Source organism: Gobio gobio (assembly GCF_949357685.1).
Source record: "Gobio gobio genome assembly, chromosome: 11".
NCBI classification, from domain to species: domain Eukaryota; kingdom Metazoa; phylum Chordata; class Actinopteri; order Cypriniformes; family Gobionidae; genus Gobio; species Gobio gobio.
Window position 1 is genome coordinate 7951256 of NC_137104.1, and position 24416 is coordinate 7975671.

Genomic DNA, 24416 nt, shown 5'->3' on the forward strand with positions numbered 1-24416 from the left:
TGATGCCTGTACCGAACTGTGATGGGAAACATTACGACATGATATGTGTGAGCATTCTGTCCTTTTTAGGGTCACATCTTCCTTTTTTCGGTTCCTTTACATGTGTTTGGTCCGCGTTCATATATCATTTGAACTGCACCAGACCCATCTTTTGAGCGGTCTCTGATTCGGATGGCACCTTTATTCAAATGAACCGCATTCGCACCAGGGTTCGTTTTAATCGAATCAAACATGTCAAGTGTGAACCATAGACTGTAAAAAAATATGGACGTAGTGTCCGTGACGTCATCCATAGGATTCTGATGAGCCGTTCTGAAGCGCAAAGTATGGACGAGATGGCCGTCACCATCTTGGCAGCGCGTCACTCCCGGATAACAGAAAATGGGCAAAAAGGCGGGACGTGGGCGGAGCTGAAGTGATGCGATGACTAACGGACAACAGATAAATGGCTATCCACCTGTCACTCAAAGTGGCCACGCCCTTAATTATGCAGAACTTTAATGCTTTATATAATGTAAACGAATGAGTTATAAAAAAAATTCACCCCCCTCACAGTTGTCATGAAGGGGAAAATTAGCCGTATAGACCAAAAGCACAATTTGTACCAGACTGTGAACATGTGTTTTACTGCTGTAAAGTTGGGCATTTTAACATGAAGCTCAATGAGATTCTGCTCCTTCTGGAGCCTGTCTCTAGCGGCCAGTCGATGATTTGCAGTTTATGTCACCTCCGTATTGGCTTCAAGAGAAACAGCGGGAGGTTGCCGCTTGGTATGAACACACCCTTAGGCCGGCCGGCTACGCACTGGCTGCGTGGCGTGTCCATTTTTATTTTTGCTCCCATGTTAACAGGTTAGAGATTGCACACTGCCTGCATGACACGTGCGTCTCAAAACGCATGCATGCTAGAAATAGAACCAACACCTATTTTTCATGTGACACGCAAGCGTGTTGGAAGTGTTTCCAGGCAAAATAGAATAGGAAAAGATGTCATTTTGACATGAATGCATATTAATAAATGACATTATATTTTAAAGTCTCTAGGTTTTGACATAAATGCAGATAATTGTTAGCCTGGATGCCAGCTGAATTTAGCCCCGCCCACAAAAATGTTTGCTCGGGCAATTTGGTCTGGACTCGCTCCATAGAGGAGTAATTATGCCCGAACAGAAACTGTTCGGACCAATGAAATTGTCAGGGCGGGCTTTAGACGATGATCGACAGATGATCAACAGTAACGTAATCATCCACGTCATCGAAGGCTCTTGGGTTCAATTTGCTCTTATCCTAAATGGAGAACTTGTTCGTATATGCATTCACCTTCACTATTTCTCTCAGAAACGATGATCGTGTTGGTAAGTAGCCTACTCTGTGTATCCTTAAATTCTTTTATTACTGGCAAAGATCGTTTACACTCATATTTTTCTTGTAACGTTACTTAATCCAGCGTGCGTGCAGACAGGGTTTCCAAGTGTTTTTGCAATGTCGCGCACAATTGCTACTCAAAACTATAGCCCAAAACAATAACTTTCCGGGGGGTTCTCCGGAAAAAAATGGCGTTTGGTTGGCAAAATATGTTATTTTGGCAAGGTTGCCTGCTAAAATTCGCATTCCTGGGTTTATATAATCACATAATTGGGGTCGCTTTAACCCGCGGACATGGAGAAAAACACGGACTTGGCAACACAGTGCAGTTGAGTTCTGTTGACATTTGACAACTAACGTTACGCGTCGCTCCGTTGCTCTGATTGGTTGTGGGTCTATCCAATTGAGGTCTTTCCTGGCTCGGCTGAAACACGCCCCATAATCAAAGCTCAATGGAGCGGTACCAGACTCATATTCTGACTAGAATTGAGTATGGCCACGCCAGGCTAGATAATTGTAATTTAAAAAATAATAATAATTATCGATTTCGAGAAATATCTACAAATATTGCACCTGTCTAGAGATTGGGTAAACCCAGCCTGATCTGCCGACGATTTGATTTCGCCCTGCAACTCATTCTGGAAACCTGTACATTCATTTCTACTGCTTCTGTTACACTTTTGCGGGAACCAATCACAGACTGGCTTATCCACCTGGCGCACAATTGGCGGGTTTAACACGAGGACGTTTAGAGAAGCGATTGATCGATGCCAGTTGATCACGCCTCTTGTGGTCTGATTGGTTGAAGGACTATCCAATTGCGTATAGAGTCATTTAACTTATGCTCGTTTATCACGCCTCTTGTGCAGTATAAAATACAGAGCAGACTCCCCAGACCAATGTTCAATCTTAAATTGAGCTTGGTCTGGTGATAGCCTGACAAGCACCTGTCAATACAGAACAAAATATTCTGTAGCTTATTTTGCCGTCAATACTGCCAACGTTGGCTTTGCTGTATCAGTAGGCTACATATTTATGTTTGACATGAATGTTTAATATCTGTCGGTGACTATGTCCTGAGATAGCCCTCTTGTACGTCACCTAGCAGCAGTGCGGCTTCAGACACGTTTCTGGTGTGCAAAGACCGAAAACGCCACGCAGCCAGTGTGTAGCCGGCCTTACTAATCAACTAGTTGGTTGTTGAATGACTACTTGACCATCCTGACCCATTCTTCTGATCTTGACTCGCTTGGGTAAAATGAGTTGGTAAAATGAGTACTTTATTTATTGTACATGTATAAAAATGACTGAACTTAAATTTAGATTTATACAGTCAATTTTTCCTCCGCACACTTACAAACTGAAAAATTTTCCCAGGCACAAAAAAGTTATTTTAGAGATACTTATTTCAAGTGTCTAACCACTTGAACAGTGAACAGGAGCTGAGTCATTCAGAGAGATTTACACTGATGGTAAGTTATGATGATAAATCATGTAACAGAGTCTCGTCTTGAATTATCTCACGTTTACAAAAACGGTCATTCAGTTTTCTCTGAAGACCCTGCGCTGAAGAACATTTGAATCAGGCAATGTGCTGCACTTCACAGCTTGAGTATTGCTTTTTATCTTTTACAGACGGTAGACTTTAGTCAGAATAGATGCACTAATTTGACACGAAAAGAGGCTGTTTGCAGCATATTGAATGGATTGTACTTCCTGCCCTTTTAGACTAGTTTTTGTTTGTGCCATATGTTGATTCCTAAGGCGTCTACTCTGATTATAGTCTAATGAAGATATATAATAACACAGGCTGATTCAAATATTCTATTATATTTAGTATCACCCATATTAATAGTGATGGGTGTTTGATTGGATGCACAGGATTTGACATTGGAAATATGGGAGTCTAGTAGTCATTCATTTAAGCCATTAGTCGACTAGTCACATTCATATAATATGGTATTAATTTAATTGCTTAAATATATACAGTCAAACCTAAATTTAATCAGACACCTTCAACATTTTGTCACATTATAACAGTTTATTCGCTTTAGAAAATGCTAAATAATTTAAACTGTGTCAGATTAAATTCATCTTGACGTATATACATGAACTATAGAGTCCTGAACCCACTAGTAAAAAAATATATCTGGTGTAATAATAATTTTTGGTTTGCCTGTATATTAGGGGTGTTATCAGAAAATGGTTTTGAGTTTCAGGGCTGAGAAAGGATATTATATTGCTAACATTGCTCTACATTAGGGATTTTCAAACTTTATGATGCCAAGGACCCCTAAATATGATGAACCTTTATGAGGGACCCCCTTCCTAAAATCCATCTTTTTTATGTACGAAAACACATTTCAACTGTTAGATAAATAGTAAGTGTGACATTATAAATACAACATAATGTTTCCCAACTTAAACTGGATATTAATGTTGTATCAACTGTGATGTATAAACCTGAAGAAGAACATTTTCAATAAAAAATTTGTATAAGCAACTTTCACAATAAATGTATGTAATCAGCTTACGTACTGTGTTAAGAAAGCTGCCTTTCAACTCCAGTGAGGATGATAAAGGGGACTATAGTGAGAAAAACTCGCTAAAGATACAAAGCAAACATATACAATTCTGGAATGGATACAGCAAGAAAGGAGAGAAACATTTAGAAATGAAGTTAGAATATTCGGTAGACTTTATCCATTTTTGCTTTTGTCTTTTTATTCTCTGAAATTTTCTGGGAACCCCTTAGAACCTTCAGGAGGACCCCTGGAGCAGTTTGAAAACCCCTGCTCTACATGACAGTCCTGCTGACAAAACAGCTAAAATCAGCCTAAGCTGGATGGCTGGTTTTAGAGGGGTTTTGGACACTTTGTTAGCTGGAGACCGGCTAAAAGATCAGCTGAACAACAGCTTTGCCAGGCTGAAAGACCAGCTTGAACACGCTACTTCCAGCTTAAACCAAGGCCTAGGCTGGTTTTTCACCAGGGATACTAAACCATAATATTGGGCATTTCAAATATAAATCAAGCCCTCAAGTGCATAAAGCCACAGCACACCGGCAGTATTGATTATGAATGAGTTGGGAAACCAACAGAAAGAATACAGTCTGAACATTTTAATAATTTATTTATAAAGTAATATTTTCTGAGTCCGTGTCGGCTGCAGATATAAAGTCGACGGCACTGACTCTCATCTCCGCAGTACAGTGGAGAAGTGCAGGTTAAGGTAAATGTCATGCAGTAAAGGGTGCTTTCACACTCTGCATGAACACTTATATGTGCCTAATAATAGCGAACATTTATGTAGGTTAACGTTACAGCGAGCTGCTGTGTAAAGTGGCTAACATTAAGCTATGTTTGAGGTTGATGATAGGCGAATATTTTGATTTCCTGCTCCACATAATTAACAGCTGTGTTAATGTCTGCCACGGACTGTGTGACTGCCACTTACTGCAGAGTTAGTTTTTTCTGCGACCAACCGACTAATTCAAGTTTGGTCGACTAAGCCTCTAGTCATTGACTAACGTTTGGTCGATTGTTAGGGAGCAGCCCTAGAATATGGGAAATGAGAAGCATTTTCAAAGTAAAGCTTATTTAGTTTGCTAACTTTTTCATTATGTGAAAGTCACATTAAAACTCTTGATCATGCCTTCATATTTTATTCTTGATACTTTTCACATGCATATGTCAATTTCATTTTATTATATTTGCCCCAGACTCAGGGCCCTATTTTAATGACCTGAGCACATGGCGCAGGTGCACTTAGGGCGTTTCTGAATCAGCTAGTTTAACCACGGGGAAAAAAAAGGCTGGTCCAAAAAGGTTTTTTCCTAGTCTTTTTAATCAGTCATGGGTGTGTTTTGGGCTTAACGTGCAATAAACCAATCCGAGCTCATCTCCCATTCCCTTTAAAAGCCAGTTGCGCATGCACCATGGTGGATTCGCTATTTAAATGGCGGAATTTACGAGCGGAAAGACTGAGCGCTTCTCCAGAGAGGAATCCTTTTATTTTTAATATTTAAAAATGTGTGTGTGTGCTGGGAGCACCCTGTGTGTGTAATAATCAGAGTGTATGCGCGTTGTGCATCGCCTATAGGCACCCTTTAAATAAAATAAAAAATACTGAGCTATTGACTTCAGACCAGGGTTAAACCAATGGTGCAGTCGTTTTCAGTTCCTCAAAATAGCAAAGTGCCAACAATGTGCCTGAACAAACCTTGTTTTCGGACCAGCACGCCCATGGGAGAACGATGTGTGCGAGTGCATTTGCTATTTAAACAACGTGACGCTGGACGTGAAAATGATAACCGCGTCGAGCTGACCTAGCAAAAAACACTTGCAATTGCGCCTGGCGTCGCATTGAGCTGGGTGTATAATAGAGCCCTCAGACTTTAAATCTTATAACAAACAAAAAAAAACATTATTTATAACCAAGTCATGGTGTTGCAAAAATATTGATATGTATCGACACTAAAATATGTGCAGTATAGATAAACTGATACCAGCTTGCGCTTGTCACTCTTCTCTCCAATGGCGGATTTACAGTTTGACACACACCCGCCTCCTCTCACTCACTCGTCTCATTCGCTTCCGTTAAATAGTGCTTGTATGGCGCATCATTTAGTCATTCCAGCAGGTTTCACGCTCACACCAAAGGCGCACGCACCAATGATCTGTAGAAGTGGCGCTCTCATAAAGCCGCCTTTCAAACAGTTTGTGAGTACCAAATTGACTTATTTTTCGTAACTTATTGCGATTTAAATGGTCAAATACACCAATTTTCAAAATGTCTGTCTTGTCGAGTATTTAGGTAAATGCAGTCTGTTTTGAAACGTAATATTTGAGAGAAGATGCATGTTGTGTAACAGTCATAGACTGTAAAGAAATATGGATGTAGGGTCTGTGACATCACCCGTAAGTTTCGGAAGAGCTGTTTTGAAGCCTAAAGTCGGCTGTTGCCATCTTGGCAGTGCGTCATCGCGCCTCACTCTCGGATAACTGACAATGGGCAAAGAGGCGGGATGTGGGTGGAGCTGAAGTGACTGGTTGCGGAAACCACGCCCGCCTAGCTCGACCATAGCAGCAATCCACCTGTCACTCAAGTGGCCATGCCTTTAATTATGCAGAACTTTGAGGCTTGATATAAAAGTTGTCATGAAGGGCAAAATTAGCCGTATAGACCAAAACCACTTTTTGTATCAGACTAAAAAAAACATTTTCTGCTGTAAAGTTGTCATTTTAACATGGGGGAGATACAGATTTGACTCCCTTTTGGAGCCTGTCTCTAGGGCCACTCGATGAATTGCAGTTTAAGTCACTTCCGTGTTGTTTTCCTGCAGGAGGTTGCCGCTTGTTAACAGTATATTGGATCCGTGCGTTAGCTCTTAATGTGACAGTAGCCTAATAAACCTGCTGTCAAATCAGGTGCTCTTGACTGAATAACTTTTTTAACTTTAATTTGAAGCATTAATCTGTATTTAATTTTGGCAATGAAAAGTATTGTGTTGTTTAACATTTTAAGTACTTTCATTTCTGTAGTTTTTCTTACCACCTGCAAAACTTGAAGCCATGTTTTTCATTTCAGCTCTCTTGTATTTATTTGTGCTATTGTTTGCAATTGACCTATCGGTAAGCCCCGCCCCCCTTAGTTTACTGTTGCTAACTCGAAAAAACAGAGTTGCTATATCTTACAATGTACAGCTGTCAGTGTGAAAACCTTATCCCAAGATGTTTTTGGACACAGATTGTAGCATATATCCCGTCCGAATGATGGCCAAACTTAACTGATGGTTTATCAAGTTTATTGCATCGTTATTCACTCCAAAAAATAATCGTAAGAGCTGATCAAACAAAGCATAAGAAGTGCACATTAACGTCTCATTCACAAACTATCTCTCTCCGTTGCATTACCATTAACATACACAGCAAATTACACAAACACTCAAACAACTAACAGTAAACAAACATATACACAGAGCTTATGACTTTTCGAGGGTGCAGTTAATAACTGGTAAACTTTGTATCTGCAAAACAACTCCGATAAACTGCGTGCGAGCTCTTCCTTTCGTTACCCGGAGACTATAATACCCATCAAAATAGGAGTCCTCTTTAGTAGGACAGATAATGTAGACCTTAAACATATCTAAAATGAAATTAATTTACATATAACCAATTTAATATGGAGAGGCACTGAAATGTAGACCTTCATGTTTTTGACCTATTGTGTTACATGATGTGAGAACAGTTGGTAGGTTTGTATGTTAGCAGGGACTTTAATCGTAACTTAACGAGAGTATGACAAACACAAAATCCTCTCAGGACACCTGGAGTCAGTGTTGCAGTACCTCAGGCACGACATTTTAGCATTTTTGTAGCATAAACACCATCAAACCGATGAGAGCTTCGGATTTTCCAATGCATCTCTATGGCGCTGAAACCTAAAGATGTCCGAGTTCCGGTCCCAGTGCAACTGATACTCAACTGCTATTGGCTCATCTGCGTATGAGGGGAGGGCTTACCGATTGGTCAATTTGTTTATTCGTTCTTATTTTATTACTTTTTACTTCTTCTTTTTTTGTAAACCTAGTTCAGTAATTCAAATAATGCCTCCCTGTGCTGTGTGTAAGATATTACAACAAAATTACTCATCAAAAAAGTGAGATGATAAATTATCAATATGGCATGTTATTGAATATCAAATTTTTTTTATGGTATTAAGTTAAACTATCAGCTGATTTAATGTTGTTTTTTTCTGCTCTTTTCTCCAGGTGGCAGAGACAAGCGTGGCGGTCCGGTTTTAACATTCCCATCACGAACCAACCACGACCGAATACGACACGAAGATCTCCGCAGACTCATCGCCTACCTCGCCGGCATCCCTAGGTATTCACACACTTAATCGACACATTCCCAAGATGCACCTGCTGGGCATTTGTTGACTGCTTTTCCGTCACTCTCCGCTCAAACACACTCCTTCATAAAAGAACAGAAGTAACTAGATTGGATCCGGTGAATAGTGCTGTGAATGTGCCATCTGTCCTGCTGCTCGGCGCTGTGATGTTTTCTTTTCCTCAGAGTCAGGCGCATTGATCTGTAATTGACCTGTGAACTAGGGATGCTGTGTCTCTTCATATGTGATCTTTTGTTGTGCTTCTAAAAACTGAACGAGGCAGGCCAAGTCCGCACTTCAGTTCAATCCCTCTAAACGGCTCTGCAGAGCAGCCGTGCTCTATAAACATGTTTGTTTACGCTGCCTTTAGCATCCATTAGTCTGAGCATGAGGGCGGTAACTCTGGTACTCTAGTATACTGCAGCTGCAGAGAGCGGACTGTGACCTTCATAGAGGTTTCCTCAACTACGGGCAGTTTTATTTACAAAGGGTAGATTTGTATTATATAACTTTTTTTGTTATATGTAAGTCACATTCAAGTCACATTCAAATTTTTTTATCATGCTTTCATAATTTATTGCTTTCATAATTGTTTGATACTTTTCACATACAAATGTCAATTTTGGGACCCACTTTATATTAAGTGACCTTAACTACTATGTACTAACATTTAAATTAATAATTTGATACAATACACTTATTATGTACATGCATGTTTTTACATTGTACTTACATTTTAAAAATTACCTGCATGTTATTACATCTGTAATTAATTTCTCTAGTTACATTTATAATTACACTGTTGACACTTCCCTTACACCTAACCCTACCCTTAAACTTACCCAACTTACCCATACCACCACAGCTGTCCCTAACTTTACCCTTAAACTTACCCATACCACCACACCCGTCCCTAACCTTACCCTTAAACTTACCCATACCACCACAGCTGTCCCTAACTTTACCCTTAAACTTACCCATACCACCACAGCTGTCCCTAACCTTACCCTTAAACTTACCCATACCACCACAGCTGTCCCTAACTTTACCCTTAAACTTACCCATACCACCACAGCTGTCCCTAACCTTACCCTTAAACTTACCCATACCACCACACCTGTCCCTAACTTTACCCTTAAACTTACCCATACCACCACAGCTGTCCCTAACCTTACCCTTAAACTTACCCATACCACCACAGCTGTCCCTAACTTTACCCTTAAACTTACCCATACCACCACAGCTGTCCCTAACCTTACCCTTAAACTTACCCATACCACCACACCTGTCCCTAACTTTACCCTTAAACTTACCCATACCACCACAGCTGTCCCTAACCTTACCCTTAAACTTACCCATACCACCACACCTGTCCCTAACTTTACCCTTAAACTTACCCATACCACCACAGCTGTCCCTAACCTTACCCTTAAACTTACCCATATCACCACACCTGTCCCTAACCTTACCCTTAAACTTACCCATATCACCACACCCGTCCCTAACCTTACCCTTAAACTTACCCATACCACCACACCTGTCCCTAACTTTACCCTTAAACTTACCCATACCACCACACCCGTCCCTAACCTTACCCTTAAACTTACCCATACCACCACACCTGTCCCTAACCTTACCCTTAAACTTACCCATACCACCACACCTGTCCCTAACCTTACCCTTAAACTTACCCATACCACCACACCTGTCCCAAACCTTACCCTTAAACTTACCCATACCACCACACCTGTCCCTTACCTTACCCTTAAACTTACCCATCCCACCACACCTGTCCCTAACTTTATCCTTAAACTTACCCATACCACCACACCTGTCCCTAACCTTAACTTTTAAACTTACCCATAACACAACACCTGTCCCTAACCTTACCCTTAAACTTACCCATATCACCACACCTGTCCCTAACCTTACCCTTAAACTTACCCATATCACCACACCCGTCCCTAACCTTACCCTTAAACTTACCCATACCACCACACCTGTCCCTAACTTTACCCTTAAACTTACCCATACCACCACACCCGTCCCTAACCTTACCCTTAAACTTACCCATACCACCACACCTGTCCCTAACCTTACCCTTAAACTTACCCATACCACCACACCTGTCCCTAACCTTACCCTTAAACTTACCCATACCACCACACCTGTCCCAAACCTTACCCTTAAACTTACCCATACCACCACACCTGTCCCAAACCTTACCCTTAAACTTACCCATACCACCACACCTGTCCCTTACCTTACCCTTAAACTTACCCATACCACCCCACTTGTCCCTAACCTTAACTTTTAAACTTACCCATAACACAACACCTGTCCCTAACCTTACCCTTAAACTTACCCATACCACCACACCTGTCCCAAACCTTACCCTTAAACTTACCCATACCACCACACCTGTCCCTTACCTTACCCTTAAACTTACCCATCCCACCACACCTGTCCCTAACTTTATCCTTAAACTTACCCATACCACCACACCTGTCCCTAACCTTAACTTTTAAACTTACCCATAACACAACACCTGTCCCTAACCTTACCCTTAAACTTACCCATACCACTACACCTGTCCCTAACCTTAACTTTTAAACTTACCCATAACACAACACCTGTCCCTAACCTTACCCTTAAACTTACCCATATCACCACACCTGTCCCTAACCTTACCCTTAAACTTACCCATATCACCACACCCGTCCCTAACCTTACCCTTAAACTTACCCATACCACCACACCTGTCCCTAACTTTACCCTTAAACTTACCCATACCACCACACCGTCCCGTACCTTACCCTTAAACTTACCCATACCACCACACCTGTCCCTAACCTTACCCTTAAACTTACCCATACCACCACACCTGTCCCTAACCTTACCCTTAAACTTACCCATACCACCACACCTGTCCCAAACCTTACCCTTAAACTTACCCATACCACCACACCTGTCCCTTACCTTACCCTTAAACTTACCCATACCACCCCACCTGTCCCTAACCTTAACTTTTAAACTTACCCATAACACAACACCTGTCCCTAACCTTACCCTTAAACTTACCCATACCACCACACCTGTCCCAAACCTTACCCTTAAACTTACCCATACCACCACACCTGTCCCTTACCTTACCCTTAAACTTACCCATCCCACCACACCTGTCCCTAACTTTATCCTTAAACTTACCCATACCACCACACCTGTCCCTAACCTTAACTTTTAAACTTACCCATAACACAACACCTGTCCCTAACCTTACCCTTAAACTTACCCATACCACTACACCTGTCCCTAACCTTAACTTTTAAACTTACCCATAACACAACACCTGTCCCTAACCTTACCCTTAAACTTACCCATACCACCACACCTGTCCCAAACCTTACCCTTAAACTTACCCATACCACCACACCTGTCCCTTAACTTACCCTTAAACTTACCCATATCACCACACCTGTCCCTAACCTTACCCTTAAACTTACCCATATCACCACACCCGTCCCTAACCTTACCCTTAAACTTACCCATACCACCACACCTGTCCCTAACTTTACCCTTAAACTTACCCATACCACCACACCCGTCCCTAACCTTACCCTTAAACTTACCCATACCACCACACCTGTCCCTAACCTTACCCTTAAACTTACCCATACCACCACACCTGTCCCTAACCTTACCCTTAAACTTACCCATACCACCACACCTGTCCCAAACCTTACCCTTAAACTTACCCATACCACCACACCTGTCCCAAACCTTACCCTTAAACTTACCCATACCACCACACCTGTCCCTTACCTTACCCTTAAACTTACCCATACCACCCCACTTGTCCCTAACCTTAACTTTTAAACTTACCCATAACACAACACCTGTCCCTAACCTTACCCTTAAACTTACCCATACCACCACACCTGTCCCAAACCTTACCCTTAAACTTACCCATACCACCACACCTGTCCCTTACCTTACCCTTAAACTTACCCATCCCACCACACCTGTCCCTAACTTTATCCTTAAACTTACCCATACCACCACACCTGTCCCTAACCTTAACTTTTAAACTTACCCATAACACAACACCTGTCCCTAACCTTACCCTTAAACTTACCCATACCACTACACCTGTCCCTAACCTTAACTTTTAAACTTACCCATAACACAACACCTGTCCCTAACTTTACCCTTAAACTTACCCATACCACCACACCGTCCCGTACCTTACCCTTAAACTTACCCATACCACCACACCTGTCCCTAACCTTACCCTTAAACTTACCCATACCACCACACCTGTCCCTAACCTTACCCTTAAACTTACCCATACCACCACACCTGTCCCAAACCTTACCCTTAAACTTACCCATACCACCACACCTGTCCCTTACCTTACCCTTAAACTTACCCATACCACCCCACCTGTCCCTAACCTTAACTTTTAAACTTACCCATAACACAACACCTGTCCCTAACCTTACCCTTAAACTTACCCATACCACCACACCTGTCCCAAACCTTACCCTTAAACTTACCCATACCACCACACCTGTCCCTTACCTTACCCTTAAACTTACCCATCCCACCACACCTGTCCCTAACTTTATCCTTAAACTTACCCATACCACCACACCTGTCCCTAACCTTAACTTTTAAACTTACCCATAACACAACACCTGTCCCTAACCTTACCCTTAAACTTACCCATACCACTACACCTGTCCCTAACCTTAACTTTTAAACTTACCCATAACACAACACCTGTCCCTAACCTTACCCTTAAACTTACCCATACCACCACACCTGTCCCAAACCTTACCCTTAAACTTACCCATACCACCACACCTGTCCCTTAACTTACCCTTAAACTTACCCATCCCACCACACCTGTCCCTAACTTTATCCTTAAACTTACCCATACCACCACACCTGTCCCTAACCTTAACTTTTAAACTTGCCCATAACACAACACCTGTCCCTAACCTTACCCTTAAACTTACCCATACCACTACACCTGTCCCTAACCTTAACTTTTAAACTTACCCATACCACTACACCTGTCCCTAACCTTAACTTTTAAACTCACCCATACCACCACACCTGTCCCTAACTTTACCTGTATCCCAGCTCAATATCAGCAAAAGTGTTTTGCAATACAATATGAACACAATAAGTACAGTGTACTTATTTTTTGATGTAAGTACATAGTAGTTAAGGCCACCTAATATAAAGTGTGACCCAATTTTGTTTTATTATTTTTGTCTCAGACTTTAAATCTTAAAACAAACTAGGTTAAACTCAAACCTTTCAGATAATTGTGAGAAAAATATTTATATAGATTTGTGATCATTTCCACCACTATCAACAATTTTGCACCTGATTTGTTCTTCATCTAATTTATATATTTTATATTATCAACTTTTTTAAATTATAATTTTTCTATATAGTTTTAATAGTTCGGATAGCATGATTGAGATGAAATATGAGGTATGTGATGCATGCATATCAGTATCATTTTTTAGTTGTTGCATTTTTGCATTTGTACGGAAGCTTGTTTCCGCCACAGAATAAACAACAAGAAAGGTAATTGCGACTTTTTATCACTAATTCCCCTAATATTTTGCAATTGTGACTTTTTTTGTTAGAATTCCATGGGATAAACTTGCAATTGCGTGTTATAAAGTCAGAATTGCTAGATATAAACCCGCAATTCAGACTTTTTTCTCAGAATTGCTAGTTTAGATCTCACAATTCTGAGAAAAAACCTCGCAATTTTCTTTTAAATTGTTTTATTCCGTGGCGGAAACAAGCTTCCATAAATTTGCCATTAGCTGTAAATCAAATGATGCTAATAGTTGTGAAAATATGATTTAATTGTCTATGTAAGATGCATAAAATGCTAGCAATGAAGTTAGCCATAACATTGTATTCATTGTCATTTCCACCACAGAATGATTTGAGATGTGGTGAAAAATACTTTTTTTTCAAAACGATTTAGCAAACAAAATGTCACAATCCCCCTGTTATTAGTTGTAAAACCCATAAAGCGCTTTTGCTTCTGCTTTACGCTTCACTTTTCAGAATGGGTTTTAGAGAGCAGCATGACTGAATAGTTTTTCATCACATCTAACATATTTAATATAACATGTTCCTCAGCCAGTAATACTGCAATGAATTTACTCGCTCGGTACTTTTATCAGGAGGGAGGGGAATAGAAACAGAGAGATTTCGATATGAGAGGGGGCGCGATGGAAAGAGTGGTTGGTGGGAAAGGCAGCGTGGGCACGATCAAGAACCATCCGCAGTTCAGCCACTGCCAATGGCTCTTCCTCCTCCTCCTCATCCTCACTCACAAACTCTGTCCCCTGCACCCACACAGCCACACCAGAGAGAGAGAGAGAGAGAGAGAGAGAGAGAGATCTCTACAGTTACAAAGCAAATCCCCTAGAGATGAAAACACAGAGATGGGTAGAGATGTATCATGATAAAGAGAGAGAGAGAGAGGGAAGGGCGCGCATCTTTAGAGATGGAGAGCAGGCGAGTGTGCAGGGAAAAAATGGGAGGGCGAGCGAGCCAGTGAGCAAGAGAGAGAGAGGGAGGGAGAAAGAGAGAGAGTGGAAAACCGTGTCGCAGTCGCACAAGGCTGTGTGTTGGTCCACAGCTCCTCGATTAGACACTTTCTGAGGTGAAATCTGACAGCCAGATGTTTGACTGAGGGCGTGCTGTGGATTTCAGAGCGACGGACTGATGCGCTCAGCAGCGTAAGGTGGTGTCACAAAGCTCTTAAGACAGATCGGATACCAAAGGCCTTCCTTCAGCATGTTTCCTGCTCATTTGATAGATGTTTTGCTGCTGTGTTTCATGGGTAAGCTCTGCGATCCGTCCCTCCCTCCCAGTCTGTCCGTTCTGTTGAATATGCCTAGGTTTTTCAAGGGAAATCACTTTTTTTTTGCTCTTTATTTTTAGTTCCTCCAGTTGCAGTTCTTAGCGAGGAGGATGTACCATAGGTTATGTAATGCAAAGAGGATTAAAGCTCATATTTTGTTCTCTCTCCCCGTCTTCCAGCGAGGACGTGTGCAAACATGGCTTCACGGTCATCGTGGACATGCGTGGCTCCAAGTGGGATTCCATCAAGCCTCTCCTGAAGATCCTGCAGGAATCGTTTCCCTGCTGCATCCACATCGCCCTCATCATCAAACCAGACAACTTCTGGCAAAAACAGAGGACCAACTTCGGCAGCTCCAAGTTTGAGTTTGAGGTACGGGACCGTTCGATGTCATGTGTTGTGAGGCGTCCATCACTGCACATTCACACTTTCTTTGCGTGTTTTAATTAGTGCATGCTTTAATATACTAAAAATGGTGTCGTTGTGTTAATCCGGTTTGTGTTTATTAGTGCTTTTTGAAGGAATTAAAGGCATTTTAGTGTTTGCAGAATACAAAAATACTAGATTATTCTCACACACTCCTCTGAAAAATCAGGTGAAACATCCTCGCCGCTGCATTTCACTCCAGCTTATTAATTAATAATCTGCGGGTTTGTCTGTGACATCCGATCTGTGTTGGTGTGAGCGTGTGAAGGTGGATCTGGCCGTGTGGGAGTGTGTGGGTGTTGATGTTCTGTCTCTCTCTTTGTGTGTGTGTGTGTGTGTGTGTGTGTGTGTGTGTGTGTGTTGGGGGGGGGGGTGGGGGATATGACTGGGTGAATGTAAATGTGGCTGCAGCAGAAATGCTTTTTTGGCATATTTTTCTGCATTTATTATGTATCGAGTCTCGATTGCGTGATGCTGGTGCAACTTTTTCGTTCACAGAGCCGTCAGAGTGGGGTTTATTTCAGGCTTGTTTTTATTTGAGCGCAGTGCTGTTTGTTTTTATTGGAGGAGAAGCTTTCGTGCGCGTGTTTGTGTGTGTGCGTTCGGTTTGACAGCACATGTGGAACGAAATGACGGCTCGTGTCACAGCTGCAGAAATTTCCAGTGCAAGAGAATAATGTTTCAGATCAAATGATAATTAGCATCTCAAACCTCCATGAATAAAACATGATCATGCCATTGTTTGATGAAGACCAATTGTACTCTAGACTAGTGTGTTGCGGTGACATCATCACTGGCAGTTAAATGTCATGTCGGAATTATGGTAATAATAAAAGAGATTCTACTCTGAGCTTCACGTCACGTCCCTTGGACTCAGAGAAAAGGTTTGTTTCTATGGCAACCTTCATAACACCAAAAAGATCAATGTGCGGCTGTGATGTGAATGATCACTACGTCAATTCTGCTCTGTTTTCTCGTGTGAAATATTGAAGAGAAATTGAGGGAAACAGTGGTGGATGGAATGGTATGTCACAGAAATATAGCTGTAGCCAAATAATTATCTTGAACAATTGAAGCCACTAGCATTTGGGTTGTTTTTACATGATGCCACAATGGTCTAATGGGGGATGCAGGGCTTTCCAGTACAAGTAATTAGAATAATTTTTACTAGTGCTGTCAAACGATTAAATTTTTTAATCGCGATTAATCGCATTAATGCCATAGTTAACTCACAATTAATCACAATTAATCACACATTTTTATTTATTCTAAATGTCCCTTGATTTCTTTTTGTCCCATTATTTTTTCTTATTTTAATGCTCTTATCAACATAGAAAAGTGGATCGGCTTGCTTTGTTCAAATGTTTGTTTTATTGAAAACAACATTGGCATACTGTAGTGTTCGATTTCACACCAACATTCTCACTTGAAGCAGTCATTCACACTTGGAGCAAATAATCGCTCACACAATGTAACACTGTCCATCAATAAAAGGGTGAAAAAAAATACTTTGTTGCACAAACAGCCCCTTCAACAGCCCTTTCTAAGGGATCAAAACAAAATAAAATTACAAAGTGCACATGCAAGGTAAACTAGGACTCCGCCTATAGTGCAGTTAAACCAGGGGTCGCCAACTAGCGGACTCCGGTCCAAATCCGGACCGCAAAGCTTTTTGACGTAGGCTAATGAAACAGTTAACGTTGCAATGCTCACTGTTACTACGTTCAGACCCAGACGCGCGGTCAAGCATGCAGGTGCGTTCACACCGGACGCGAATGACGCGACATGCACGGCGCTTAATTCGCGCCGCAGAATGTCTATTTGCGTCTTTGCATTGACTTAAATCACTCGCGCAAAACGCTTCATTCGCGTCCGGTTTGAATGCACCATCAGAGCAGAAAGCAGCACTCAAGACAAGCACTTTTAGTTGAAGACCCCTGAGTTAAACCATGGCATAATACGTTTCTCATTTCGGCGTCTCACGCTTGCCATCCACGTCTACTCTTTTAATGGCCCAAACAAGTGTGGGCAGCCGCAGCGTGCCTGATGTTTTGTTTCCGGTCTAGCTACATCCGGAGTGGTGTTGTAGTTTTTCTAACGTTACTAGTTGCTGCAACAGCATGTGAAAAAACTACAAAGTTTGTTAGACCAAAAAGAACGTTAATCTCGCGATAAAAAAATTGACGCCGTTAAAATAGGTTTGCGTTAACGTCGTTAATAACGCGTTTAACTGACAGCACTAATTTTTACATAAAATGAATTCAAAAAGGCCTTTTCACACTGACACTGTCTACACTGGACGCGACAAAACGACCGTTGCAAATCCATTTGTCCGTCCTATGAGAACTAGTGATGGGGAGTCGACTCCAAAAGAGTCAATTCCTCGTAACCCTCCACACACACCTCCGCAATAGAATCGCAATTGGCTAGTACGTTGTTTTGTTTACTCGCCAGACTGATAGACTATTTTATTTATATTAGTGCTGTCAAACCGATTAATTGCGATTAACCGCATCCAAAATAAAAGTTTGTTTACATAATGCATTTTGTACTGTGTATAAAATGCTAGTGGCTTCAATTGTTCAAGGTAATTATTTGGTTACAGCTATATTTCTGTGTGATTTTTCATTCCATCCACCACTGTTACCCTCAATTTCTCTTCAATATTTCACACGAGAAAACGTAGCAGAATTGACGTAGTGATCATTTAAAGGAACACTCCACTTTTTTTGAAAATAGTTTTTTCTAACTCTCCTAGAGTTAAACAGTTCCATTCAGCCGATCTCCGGGTCTGGCGGTAGAACTTTTAGCATAGCTTAGCATAGATCATTGAATCTGATTAGACCGTTAGCATCTCGCAAAAAAAAAATGGCCAAAGAGTTTCGATATTTTTCCTGAAAATAGTCCCCTGCACTCTCTCTGTGTAAGCAGGCTGTCACATTGGTTATGTTGACAGAAGTTAGACTATTTTCTTGCGCTGTGTAATATCATTGCGCCGCTGCACTCATGGTACGGCAGCAAAGTTCCTCGATCATTACGCAGGAATGACAGTATAGTTCCTAGCCATATCGGCCTAGAAAATCACAACTTTTCATTTTCCGTCGGTCTTAGTACACGATGTAACTACAGAAGAGTCGAGTTTTAAAAAGGAAAATATGGAAACTCTTTGGTCATTTTTGAGCGAGATGCTAACGGTCTAATCAGATTCAATGATCTATGCTAAGCTATGCTAATAGTGCTACCGCCAGACCCGGAGATCGGCTGAATGGATTCAAAAACGGTAAAACTCAACTGTTTAACTCTAGGGGAGTTGGAAAATGAGCCTATTTTCAAAAAAAAGTGGAGTGTTCCTTTAATTTTTTACAGTCTATGGTCTTCACACTAGAGTTTACTGTACGTCAAATACAGGCACGCTGCGCATCCGTTGAAGTAGACAGATCACTCGACGGAGAGCGAAACAGTTTCTCTGAGTGTTCAGTGAGTGAAAATATATCTATGCTAAACTTATTCTTAGCCTCTAACACACACACTGGCAAGTAAAATCTGAGAATTTATGAGCCAATGGCTAATGATAGGTATTGTTTAGTCGCCCAGAGGGAAGATTTAATCGCATTGTAGACGGTTGCCTCGACTCTGAATAGCCTCAGAGTCGGGGTCGACTCCAGCACAGGAACTGACTCTCGGTGTCGACAGTGGTTTTTATCATTTACTATTTGTTGACAAAAGCTGTTCCTATTGCTGAATAGCCTATTGATATTAATATGCTGCACAGCTGGCCGTAGCTTTTGAAAATATGATCACAATTGGGATCTATGCTGGTAAAATTCATTTCTTTCTGCAGAATACTGATCATTCTGCCGGGGAAGGCATTTATATGTAAACTGCATCATGTAATGAATAAGCTCCGCTACCCTTTTCTCCTCTTGGTAGTCGGCGCATCACTTTGCTGCTCATTTGCATAAAGTTAAACTTTTTTGGGTTTTTGGCTAAGCGGTTCACCAGCGATTTGTTGTCAATTAAATTTGCTCTCTTTAAAAATGAATCTTTTTCGCTGTCAGTGTGAACTCCTTTTTCAAAATTTAATCTCAAACTTCTTCAGTAATAAAGTTTACAATGGTGTCGTTGTAGTTAATTGAAGCTATTAAATAGTCATCTTGGTTGATTAAAATTTAAATAAAACATTCAATTAGAAAATTGGAAATGTAGGGCCTGAATGACGTGTCAATAGATTAGTTTATGAGAATACGGCGATTTGCGTGGAATGCGGCAACGCATTGCATTGTTTACATTCATCCCTAATCCCATAATGTTTCACACAAAACAAGACTCTAGAGCAGATGCTAATGACTAAGTTAGTATGGCAACGGCACTTATTACGGTTGCATTCATAAAGCGTTTTGTTTTTTACAAGCGTGACAAAAGCGTAATATAACTGACCTGTACATCAGGACTCTCAACCGCATTCTCGACAAACCTGCGCTGAATGAACAGAACCGCACTGGAAGACTATTTGTCTGCCACGTCATATAACGTGAAAGCCACACTGTACTGTGTAATCATGATGGGTTTAGTTTACTCTGAAGAGACAGAGAAATGATTTGCATTCATCCGATGATCCACCGAAGCTGCTGTGGTGCGCGGCTCAAACATACACTCTGCACTCGGTTACAAAGCTTTTAAACTCCTTGTTGGTAATTTAAAATCATCGATGAACTCACTCCTCGATTGGACTTGTTTATGTAATAGCACGCATACAGATATGTATTTAACAGATACTTTAATCTGCCGAATGAACACACTATTTCCTCACCTAAAGACCTCATACCTGTAAGCTGCCAAATGCTGTCAAATCACATTTGTATTACTGATAGATGTTTTTTAAATCTTGGCACGTCATTTTTTTTTTTATTTTGGGATTTTTTATTTGTAATGTAAGTATTTTATGAGAGAATTTTTGCATAAAACGTTAAAAGATTAATGGCAGAAATTACGATTATTTTTTTTTTATTGGTAGGTTACCTAAAGGATTAATTGACTGATCTGAACATAATAAATAGATTATCGGACTAAACGCAAAAGTAACCAATAGACTAACTGACTAAGCGTAAAAAATAATCAATAGATTAATTGACTAATCGAAGATAAAAAATGTAATGCATTAACTGACTTATCGTAAAAATGTAAACAATAGATTAACCAACAAAAAGTAAAAGCAATTGATCGATTAACTGAATAATCATACAAATAATATATAGATTAATTGACTACCTGTAAATATAACTGTTAAATTAACCAACTAATCGTAAAAGTGAACAATAGACTAACTGACAAAAAGTAAAATTAATCAATAGATTAACCGACAAATCGTAAAACTAAACGATAGTTTAACTGACCTATCATAAAAATAACCGGTAGATTAACAGACCGATCGAAAAAATAACAGATAGATTAACTGACCAATCGGAAAAATAACAGATAGATTAACTGACCAATCTGAAAAATAACAGATAGATTAACCGACCAATCGGAAAAATAACAGATAGATTAACCGACCAATCGGAAAAATAACAGATAGACTAACCAACCAACCAATCGGAAAAATAACAGATAGATTAACCGACCAATCGGAAAAATAACAGATAGATTAACCGACCAATCGGAAAAATAACAGATAGATTAACCAACCAATCGGAAAAATAACAGATAGATTAACCGACCAATCGGAAAAATAACAGATAGATTAATTGACCAATCGGAAAAATAACAGATAGATTAACCGACCAATCGGAAAAATAACAGATAGATTAGCCGACCGACCAATCGGAAAAACAACAGATAGATTAACGACCAATCGGAAAAATAACAGATAGATTAACCGACCAATCGGAAAAATAACAGATAGATTAACCGACCAATCGGAAAAATAACAGATAGATTAACCGACCAATCGATTAACCGACCAATCGGAAAAATAACAGATCGATTAACTGACCAATCGGAATAATTACAGATAGACTAACCGACCAATCGGAAAAATAACACATAGATTAACCGACCAATCAAAAAAAAACAATCAACCGATGTATTATCCAACTAATCGTAAAAATAATCGATTAATTGACTAAATGTAAAAAAATGTGCATTACAGCCCTCAAATTTAGCCTTGGCACCTGAAATAAAATAATCTGAATTACTAATAAATTTACTTACTAAAATGACTAAAACTGAAATAAAAATAAATGAAAGTTAAATATAAATATATATAAATAAATACAAATTTTAAATGACAATTACGTAAACTTAAATTAAAGTGAAAATGTGAAAAGAAAAGCTCATTTAAAATATTTATAAATACTATAATAGCATATAAATAATACAAAAATAACATTGGTTTAGAAAAGCTAAATGGAGGTGAGCTTCTGCCGTTTACATCCTTTGGCCAATCACAGGTCACTCGCATATAAATCCACCAATCGCCCCTTTTTGGCTTATCTTGACCTTTTTTCTTTTCTTTTTTTTTTTACCTCACAACACCAGAAATTGTGCATGAATTTCAGTGGGAGGATCAGAAGCACTCCCTGCCATCTGGTGGTCCATGTAAGTCCAAACAAGTGTTGAGCACAACACATGATGAAATGTTTCTGGTGGGCAGGGTCAAGGAATTTGTCATGGGAACGGCTGCAAGCTCTCATCTCGCCCACTGCTCATGACAGGCCACATTTCTCACAATTAATGAACAACAAAATATGAGCAGAAGGCAAAAAAGCAAATGCACTCCATATCTTGCATTATTCTCATTGTGGTTAATGGACTAATGGGCAGCGTGCTCGTCTGTGAAAGGCTGTCGATGCCTGCAGGACGTGGATTGATGAATAGGTTTAGACTGCATTTACCTTGAATCCACAAAAGAGACACACACCTCCGCTCTCTTCTCTTTCACGGCTTTGATGAAGCCCACTCGCGCACATTTGATTTCTTCTTCCCATCTATTCATCTGTAGAAAGAATAACAGAATATGTTTTGTCCTCTTAGGTAGAACAGACTAATATGATCAGAAATGAATGAATGGAAGAGTTGAGTCAGTCTTAATTGCGTTACTTAGTGCACGGATGCTCAGTTGCACTCACATCAGTGTTGTTATTAACTAATAAAACTAATAAAAATGGTTTTCGTTAATTGGCAAAAAGCTGAAATAAAATAAGTTGAAATGCTAAAGTGACTAAATTTGAAAGATAAATAGAAATATTTTTTTTAATTAATACAATGACCAACATTAAAAATGACATAATAAAACTAAAATAAAATTAGCTAATTAATAAATACCATAATAGTATAAAATAGTACTTTAATAACACATAAAATCTCTATCGCAAGCCTATTTCTGCGCAAATTTCCCCAACCAGGTTTGAAATGCCTTTTCCATGTTAATCCCAGTTTTTTCCGCATCAGGGCTTTTAGTTGAAGCTCACGTGTAAATGTTTTGGTTCGGTTTGGTTCATTTGCAACTAATGATAAAATCCACGCCTCTGTTTTCATTGAAAATTAATTTTTTAAATATACATTTAGTTTTTTATAATCAGTTCTCAGTTGTGAATCAAAAACAAAGTAAAAACATTTAATATTCACACAAATTAAAAGAAACCCTCATTTGTGTGCACTCAGCCGTGAGACTCACAATATTCTTAAAGAGACGGCACCTTTTTTTTTTAACTCAGTGTAAATATTTAAAAAGAGTACAAAGCATGCATGTAAACAAATAAGGTTGTAAAATGTATAATGTATAAAATATTATTCAGTTATCAGTAGCCGCTTTACCACTGTCGGGCCAGTGCGAGCCAGGACTTTCAATGGGCCGGGCTAATAGCCTGTAGCACTGAGCCCAAAACCACGCTGTGTTTCCACCGTCGGGCTAGAACAGGGGTGTCCAATCCGGTTCCTGGAGGGCCACTGTCCTGCAGAGTTTAGCTCCAACCCCAGTTAAACACACCTGAACCAGCTAATCAAGGTCTTACTAGGCATAGGGTGTGTTCCATTCGACCGTAAGTGGACTGCGAAGTGGACTTCAGAGGGTATTCCGCCATCTCAAGTGAGATTCCAATCCAAAGGGAGCGAACATGTTCAGTCCGAAGGGTACTGCGAACGGCGTAGGGGAGAAGGGAACATCGATACATCACTTCACAGGAAGTGGAGAGTGAAAAACACCCTACTGTCATTGCGCGTCGGCGTAGCATCACCTGTCTGAACGGAGCAGAGCCGTTGAAAGAGTTTTAAACAGCTCTGCTATGGAGGAGTTGATAGCATTTGAATATTCAAAGTTATTATACAAACTAGAGTATGTATGAATGGTTATGGCAATTCGTATATTATATGAATATGTAAACAAATTAAAAGTGTTGAGAAGCAGCTGAGGGCAGTTGTTTTTTTTTATATTTTACTTTATTTACCTCAGGAATGTTTACTATGTAGCTGCGCTTGGAAAAGAAAGTGCACGAGATGAGACCACTACAAAGACCATTGATTAAGAATAGTCTACATTAGGCCTAGTTAACCAAATCAAAATGTATTTTCATATTGAATGACAGGTGCAGCTTCAAATGTGTTCATAGTCAATACAACTTCTATGTAAACTAATAAAACTATTGTTTTGATTATATGTTTTAGATACATACTGTGTCTTTTGTAAATGTATATAGGCCTACGTACTATATGGTTTTAAATTTGAAAGTAAAGTAAATTACAATATTAATTTGTTATATCATAATCTGCGCGACCCCGTCTTTGCCTTTCTTTGATGACGTTGTAGGGCGTTCCAAATGAGCGATTAT

The 24416-nt window shown here is 40.1% G+C and overlaps 2 protein-coding genes across 4 annotated transcripts in view; both read left to right on the forward strand.

The window, feature by feature from the left end:
- The window catches only part of LOC307133915 (counting factor associated protein D-like), a 536798-nt gene extending 519651 nt beyond the window's left edge, over positions 1 to 17147 (forward strand). Inside the window, exon 8 of the transcript XR_013817500.1 lies at positions 16763 to 17147. The gene's annotated coding sequence lies outside the window, so the exon portion shown is untranslated. The remainder of the gene's footprint in view (positions 1 to 16762) is intronic.
- trioa (trio Rho guanine nucleotide exchange factor a) overlaps positions 1 to 24416 on the forward strand; it is a 194813-nt gene that overhangs the window by 84471 nt on the left and 85926 nt on the right. For all 3 annotated transcript variants that reach the window (XM_079829211.1, XM_079829212.1, XM_079829213.1), the window contains exons 4-5: positions 8137 to 8251; positions 15345 to 15537. In XM_079829211.1, coding sequence (XP_079685337.1) covers positions 8137 to 8251; positions 15345 to 15537 — 308 coding nt within the window. The remainder of the gene's footprint in view (positions 1 to 8136; positions 8252 to 15344; positions 15538 to 24416) is intronic.